The sequence below is a fragment of the Hemitrygon akajei genome, unplaced genomic scaffold (assembly GCF_048418815.1).
Source record: "Hemitrygon akajei unplaced genomic scaffold, sHemAka1.3 Scf000148, whole genome shotgun sequence".
Lineage (NCBI taxonomy): Eukaryota > Metazoa > Chordata > Chondrichthyes > Myliobatiformes > Dasyatidae > Hemitrygon > Hemitrygon akajei.
Genome location: NW_027332034.1, coordinates 155,702 through 163,302, shown reverse-complemented (window position 1 = coordinate 163,302; position 7,601 = coordinate 155,702). Strand labels below are relative to the sequence as shown.

General features: G+C 48.7%; 1 protein-coding gene across 1 annotated transcript; it reads right to left on the bottom strand.

Moving 5' to 3' along the window:
- Positions 1 to 320: 320 nt before the first annotated feature.
- LOC140723929 (NLR family CARD domain-containing protein 3-like) lies at positions 321 to 7,026 on the bottom strand. The gene is made up of 4 exons (XM_073038472.1): positions 6,083 to 7,026; positions 4,892 to 4,978; positions 1,243 to 1,410; positions 321 to 1,078 (listed from the first exon to the last, which is right to left on the bottom strand). Exons 1-4 carry the CDS (start codon positions 6,949 to 6,951, stop codon positions 991 to 993), a joined length of 1,212 nt encoding a protein of 403 aa, XP_072894573.1. The 5' UTR covers positions 6,952 to 7,026; the 3' UTR covers positions 321 to 990.
- Between the last annotated feature and the right edge of the window lie 575 nt (positions 7,027 to 7,601).

Here is a 7,601-nt window from a genome sequence, read left to right as displayed (position 1 = left end):
TGTGTGATGGGACGGTGTGGAGGGAAATTCACTCTGTGGTGACGCCGGTTTTCCATTCCCCATCCCTCTCGTACTTCGGACCTCAGTGGACTCACGTCGATTTTATCTGTCTGCGGGGAGCAGGAGCGCGTTAGTTAGCCAGAAAGGGGGTTGGGTGGAGATGAGATCCTGGACACCCAGACTCTGCCAATCCGACCTGCCTCAGCCTGGAGCTGAGACGCTGCTGTGTCAGTGTGAGGAGCTCCGACCCACTGTTGCAGTGCACAGGGTGCGGGGGGCAGCAGAAACCTCAAATAAAACTCGAGTCCGACACCAGGACAGGAAGTTACAGCGGTTTATTGATTTCATCATGACAAATGTAAATTAAACAATGTGTGAGCTGCCGACGTGCGGGAATAAATAAGCTGCTCCCGACTCACTCACAGTCACACACAATTAACTGACCGGCGACAACGAGAGACCGGTTGAATAATCAGTCCCGTTTCTCACCGTCACTCTGCATCGGGGAACCGATGATTATAAAATCACACTTCAGGGCCGTGTCCGGGATCGCTGCAGATCCAGGGTCACTGCCGAGGGATTTGTCCATTTAACATCATTATATCGGCCAGGCTGCCGAATGCACGGTCCTCAGCAAAGGGAGGAAAAGGATTCTCTCCCGGGATATACCCACCCGGGACACTGGTATCCCAGACTGAGCCCCGAACCCCGGGCTCTTCCTGTCTGGGTAATTCTCCAGGGTGTCACGTGGGAGTCTCGCATACGCACATCCTGCGGAAGCTGACCCGCCGGACAACAGGTGGAAATACGTCACTGCGGGAATGCTTCCCATGTCACGCAGCTCGAGACCTGTGACAGTTCCTTTAAAACCATTGGGAATTACAACTGGCGCGCGGCCATTAAAGGTAAGGTCGGGAGTTGCAGGGCAGGGCGGGGAATCGGCCAAGATGTCCCCATCCCGCGGGCGGGGATGTTCACACATTCAGATGTTCACAGATACACTGTCAGTCCGGGTCTGGGTTCCTGCAGAGATCTCAGTTCCTTCCTCCCGGTCTCACTGAACCGATTCCCGTACAGCCTGAAACAGATGGGAGAATAAAGATGAAATAAACAGATTACACAACAGTGTCAGTAACAGGGGACCGGGGTTAATGTTTCAACAACACTCACAGACAAATATCACCAGAAAACCCGCGGATCCGCTGATATTTTATCACATTGAACATCAACGCAAACACTCACAGGATCAGCTCGAGACTCGGGAGGGTCAGTATGAGGCGGCGGAGAGCGGGGACAGATCGGTCTGTCAGCGAGTTTAATCCCAGGTCCAGCCCCGTCAGTGATGGGTTTGTACTGAGAGCGGAGACGAGATCCTCGACACCAGAATCTGTGAGACCGACACTGTCCAGCCTGGAGATGAGAGAGAGTGAGGGTGAAGGACACAGAGAGACAGGAGACGGTACAAATCCCCAGTGTTTATCAGTAACACAATTACTGATTTTTTTCTTCAGCACGACTGCGCAAGTCGGCCAGTGAGAACAGCGAGAAGAGTTTAAAAGGAAGACAGATTTACAGAGCGAGCGTCAGAGGAACGGGAGACAGAGTAGGAAGGCTTTGGCTCAACGGGGCTTCGGCGATAAAGGGTCGAGGCGAGGTAGGTTATCTGTTTACAATACAGACAGAGAGTATGTGTGTGAGGCTGGTTTTCTGTGCTCGGTGTCAGATGTGGGAGATCCTGGAGACTCCCAGCCTCCTGGACGGCAACATCTGCACCCGGTGTGTCGAGCTGCAGCTCCTTAGGGACCGAGTTAGGGAACTGGAGATGCAGCTCGATGACCTTCGTCTGGTCAGGGAGAGCGAGGAGGTGATAGAGAGGAGTTACAGGCAGTTGATCACACCGGGGCCACGGGAGACTGAAGAAGTGAGTCACAGTCAGGAGAGGGAAAGGAAAGAATTAGGTACTAGAGAGTACCCCTGTGGCTGTACCCCTTGACGATAAGTACCCCTGTTCAAGTACCGCTGGAGGGGGGTGTGGACAGCCTACCTGGTGGAGGCAACAGTGGCCTTCTGGCTCAGAAGGGCAGCGAAAGGAAGAGGAAGGCCGACTCTGATGAGACGGAGGAAAGGGAGGTAGGGTCACAAATGGAGACAATTTGGAGATAGTACGAGAGGGCGGATAGGAAGGTGATAGAGAAGGGACCCACTCAGTCCGATTGTTTGAGATGTGTCTATTTTAATGCGATGAGTATCATGAATGAAGCGGGTGAACTTAGATAATGGATCAACACTTGGAGCTATGATACAGAGACTAGGATGTTTCGGGGGCAGGAATGGCTACTTTGAGGGCCAGTCTTTAATTGTTTCAGAAAGGACAGGGAGGGAGGAAAAAAGAGGTGAGACTAAGGCACTGTTGATCAGAGATAGTGTCACGGCTGCAGAAAAGGAGGAAATCATGGAGGGATTGTCTGTGGAGTCTCTGTGGGTGGAAGTTAGGAAAAGGAAGGGGTCAATAACTCTACTGGGTGTTTTGTATAGACCACCCAACAGTTACAGGGACATCGAGGAGCAGGTGGGGAGACAGATTCTGGAAAGCAGTAATAATAAAAGGTTGTTGAAGTGGGAGGTTTTAATTTCCCAGATATTGATTGGCATGTCCCTAGAGTGAAGGGTGTCGACAGGGTGGAGTTTATTAGGTGTGTTCAGGAGGGTTTCTTGACACAATATGTAGATAAGCCTACAAGAGGAGAGGCTGTACTTGATCTGGTATTGGGAAATGAACCTGGCCAGGTGTCAGGTCTCTCAGAGGGAGAGCATTTTGGAGATAGTGATCACAATTCTATCTCTTTTACCACAGCAGTAGAAAGGGATAGGAACAGACAAGTTAGGGAAACCTTTAATTGGAGTAAGGGGAACTATGAGCCTATCAGGCTGGAACTTGTAAGCATAAATTGGAAACAGATGTCCTCAGGGAAACGGACAAGGAAATGTAGAAAATGTTCAGGGGATATTTGCGTGGGGTTCTGAGGAGGTACGTTCCAATGAGACATGGAAAGGATGGTCGGGTACAAGATCTGTGGTGCACAAAGGCTGTTGTAAATCTAGTGAAGAAGAAAGGAAGAGCTTCCGAAAGGTTAATAAACTAGGTAATGATATGAATCTGGAAGTTTATAAGGCTAGCAGGAAATAGCTAAAGAATGGAATTAGGAGAACTAGAAAGGGCCATGAGAAGGCCTTGACGGACAGGATTAAGGAAAACCCCAAGGCATTCTGCAAGTATGTGAAGAGCAAGAGGATAAGCCGTCAGATAATAGGACCAAACAAGTGTGACAATGGAAAAGTGTGTACGGAACCGGAGGAAATTAATGAATCAGTTGCTTCAGCATTCATGACGGAAGAGGATCTTGGCGATTGTAGGGATGACTTGCAGTGGACTGAAAAGCTTGAGAATGTAGATAGCAAGAAAGAAACTGCGGCATTTGGAAAGCATCAAGTTGGATAAGTCACAGGGCCATGAAGGGATGTACCCCAGGCTAATGTGGGAAGCGAGGAGGAGATTGCTGAGCCTCTGGCAATGATCTTTGCATCATCACTGACGATGGGAGAGGTAGAGGAGGATTGGAGGGTTGCTGATGTTGTTTCCTTATTCAAGAAAGGGAGTAGGGATAGCAAAGGAAATTTTAGGCTAGTGAGTGTTACTTCAGTGGTTGGTAAGTTGGTGGAGAAGATCCTGAGAGTTAGGGTTTATGAACATCTGGAGAGACAAAATATGATTAGGAGTAGTCAGCATGGGTTTGTCAAAGGCAGGTCATGCTGTACGAGCATTATTGAATTTTTCGAGGATGTGACAAAGCACATTGATGAACTTTGAACAGTTGATGTAGTGTATATGGATTTCAGCAAGGCATGTGATAAGGTACCCCATGCAAGGCTTATTAAGTAAGTAAGGAGACATGGGATCCAAGGGGACATTGCTTTATGGAACCAGAACTGGCTTGCCCAAAGAAGGCAAAGAGTAGTTGTAGACGGGTCATGTTCTGCATGGAGGCCGGCGACCAGTGGTGTGCCTTGGGGATCTGTTCTGGGACCCTGCTCTTTGTGATTTCCATAAATGACCTGGATGAGGAAGTGGAGGGATGGGTCAGTAAATTTGCAGATGACACTAAGGTGTTGTGGATAGTGTGGAGGGCTGTCAGAGGTTACAACGGGACATTGATCGGATGCAAAACTGGGCTGAGAAGTGGCAGATGGAGTTCAACCCAGATAAGTGTGAGGTGGTTCATTTTGGTAGGTCAAATGTGATGACGAAATATGGTATTAATGGTAAGACTCTTGGCAGTGTGGAGGATTGTGGGGATCTTGGGCTCTGAGTCCGTAGGTCACCCAAAGCTGCTCCGCATATCGAAAGCTATGCATTCTATGCATATGCTATGCTAAGAAGGCTTATGGTGTATTGGCCTTTATCAACCATGGGATTCAGAAGGCATTGATCATGCGGATAGTCAGAGGCTTTACCCCAGGGTTGAAATAGCTAGCACGAGAGGGCATATTTTTAAGGTGCTTGGAAGTAGGTACAGAGGAGATGTCAGGGGTAAGTTTTTACACAGAGAGTGGTGAATGCATGGAATGGGCTGTCGGCAGCAGTGGTGGAGGTGGAAACCATAGGGTCTTTAAGAGACTCCTGGATGGCTACGTGGAGCTCAGAAAAATAGAGGGCTACGGGTAAAGCCAATGTAGTTCTAAGGCAGGGACATGTTCGGCGCAGCTTTGTGGGCTGAAAGACCTGTATTGTGCTGTATGTTTTCTTTGTTTCTTTGTTTCTACTGATCACATTAATGTTCAGTGTCAGACACCCAGTGACTGTATACACAATCTCCCACAGTCCGGTACTTACCGCAGTTTCTGTATTTTACACTCCGGGTTCCTCAGAGCCGCAGACACAAGTTTCACTCCTGAATCTCCCAGTTTATTATCACTCAGTCTAAGACAAACAGACAGATTGATGAACAAAGTGATTCAAACCGTGGGTCTGAGGGAATTTCTCTCACTCGGATATTTCTGGAAACATTAAACCCTTCAGTAAATCACTGATCGGAGTTCCCATCACTGTCAATGTCCCTCACTGCCCAGCTCCAGGGTATTCACCGAATGTCAGTACTTTAGTCTGTCGGTGTGACTCTGTAAACTCCACATATTCTGTCTCATTCCCCGATGGTTATAAAAGTGTTCCTGATGTGAGAGCGTCAGGAGGGGCAGGGATGAAGGATGGGAGAAAGACCCACAGTGAGGAAGATTTGTGAAAGTGTCCATGGGAGACGGTGGAAGAGACCCCACCTGAGGAAAATGGATATAAAGACAGAACCTGCGATAGGAAGGAGTTGGGGAAGAGAAATCCCTCAGGAGGAAAGAGATAATGATGAGAGATACCACAGGAGGAAGGGGAATGGGGATGAGCAGTCCCATAGCAGTACACCGATGGGAAAAGATAACCCCACAAGATGAGATGATCCAGAAATAGACTGTACGGGAGGGGTGGAACTGAACTGAGACCCACAGTTGGGAGAGGAGTTGCACCCATGGGGTCTGGGTATCTGGTAGTGAACACAGTCACACAGGTGGACTGATGGTGATAGTCACACACGCGGAAGGGCTGCGGAGGACAACCTCACAATGGTATTTCTTGTCTTCTCACTGGGACAGTCTGCTGACGGTCTCTTGTCCCTCACCGGGAAGGGGGTGTGAATCTCTGACCCACCTGCTGCAGTCAGTGTCGGTGTGGGTGTCAGTAACAGTGAGAAGGAACATTGTCAATGGACGTGTCACATGCAGCGAGAAACACGGCCATTCCTATGATTTACTACCATTAAACCAATGGTCGTTGTTCACTGATCTGATGAAATCTCCAACATCCCTTCACAAGGAACCACAGAACCCTCCCATCCTTGGAGAATTACTGACCTATCCCCTGGTCATTTGTCACAGTTCTTCACAATCTGATTTACTACAAGTTTACCGAAATTCCTTTACATTGAAACAGCACAATGGAACAGTTTCACAGTTCAGAGTGAGAGATAAATCAAGTTACCTCAACTCCTGGCACTTGTGCAGCCCGGGTCCCAGCCGCTGGATTCCTTCACACTGAATGTGGCAGTTCCATAGGTCGAGCTGTTTTATTGTATCACAGTGTCCGATGACATGAGACAGGACCGCGCAGTCAATCGGGGACAGTGTCATTTCACAAAATGAAAGTTTTTCCACAGATCCCAGAGCGGCCTGAGACAGTCCATGATTCTGAGACTCAAACAAGTAGTGTAATGTGTTCAGGAGGCTCCTTCTACCAGCTTCACTCTCTGTGTTTCCACTCTGGCGTTTAACCTCCTCCTTCACCCAGTCAATCACCCGGCAGGTTGTTTGATGAGGAAATGGACCCAGAAACTCCTCCAGACCCCGAGCTGTCATTGGGAAGGAGAGACCAGCAACAAAACGGAGAAATACCTCAAATCGCCCATCTGTCGTGTTGTGGACTTCAGTGAGGAATTTCAGGATATCCCCGGGATGGAGAGTCAGGAATTGTGCGACTGCAGCTACAAACTCTTGGATGGTGAGGTGTGGGAATGTGTACACCACACACCGGGAAGAATCCTCTCTCTCCAAAAGCTCCATCAGGAACCCGGACAGGAACTGGGAAGGCTGCAGATTGTAGTTGATCAAATCTCCATCTGTAAACACAATCTTCCTCTCAGACACTCCTCTGAAGGCCATCTGACCAACCCTGAGTAACACATCACGGGGGTTCTCAATCTCACGGCCGTGGTTTTTCAGGATGTTGTAAATATAGTAGGAGTACAGTTGGGTGATAGTCTTGGGGACTCTCTGCGGGTCCCTGACTCTTTGTGTGAAGAAGGGGCCCAGTGCCAGAGCGAGGATCCAGCAGTAGGAGGGGTTGTAGCTCATGGTGTACAGGATATCGTTCTCCTTCACGTGTTTGAAAACAGCTTCCGCCACGGTTTGATCTACAAAATGTTTGATGAAATAGTTCTTCCGTTCCTCACCAGAAAATCCCAGGATTTCAGCATGGATACCAATCTCAGCCTTTTCCAATAAATGCAACTCCGGCCACTGCTGCCGAACTCCCAGATTTGGATTTACTCCGGGAAAAGCAGCTCTGGAATAACTGATCCGTCCGGATTTTTTCCAGCTTTCCACGGAGATGGTTCTGTCTCCACTCCTCGTGGTCTCTGCCTCTTGCCAGCAGCTCATGTTCCACCAGTCTCCGATCTCGAACAGTAGAAATGACCGTGAGCTCAGCGTATCGTTCAACCAGCTGGAAAACCTTCACCTTCTCCCTCATCAGGATCGTGTTCACTCTCAGTGTTTCAGTTTGTGCCCACAGAGTCTCCTTGTGTTTCTTTTGAACATCTTCCATGGGAACAGACAGTGGACAAAGTGTTAGATGCCTCAACGCTGAACTCAGTATTTAAGCGTTAGCACAGAGCTATTGCATTGATTGGATTCACCAATGAACGTTCGTACAGTAAAGTAAATTCGATTAACTGACCGTTGACTGAAGAGAGGCCTGTTCCAGATAAACACCAGATCATTAC

Excerpts from the sequence above, each read along its gene's own strand:
- LOC140723929 (XM_073038472.1), bottom strand. The coding sequence starts at position 6,951 with ATGAGCTACAACCCCTCCTACTGCTGGATCCTCGCTCTGGCACTGGGC. Across the intron at positions 4,979-6,082 it reads CACAAGTGCCAGGAGTTGAG|ACTGAGTGATAATAAACTGG; the intron begins GTAACTTGATTT and ends TGTTTGTCTTAG. Across the intron at positions 1,411-4,891 it reads TGTAAAATACAGAAACTGCG|GCTGGACAGTGTCGGTCTCA; the intron begins GTAAGTACCGGA and ends TCTCATCTCCAG.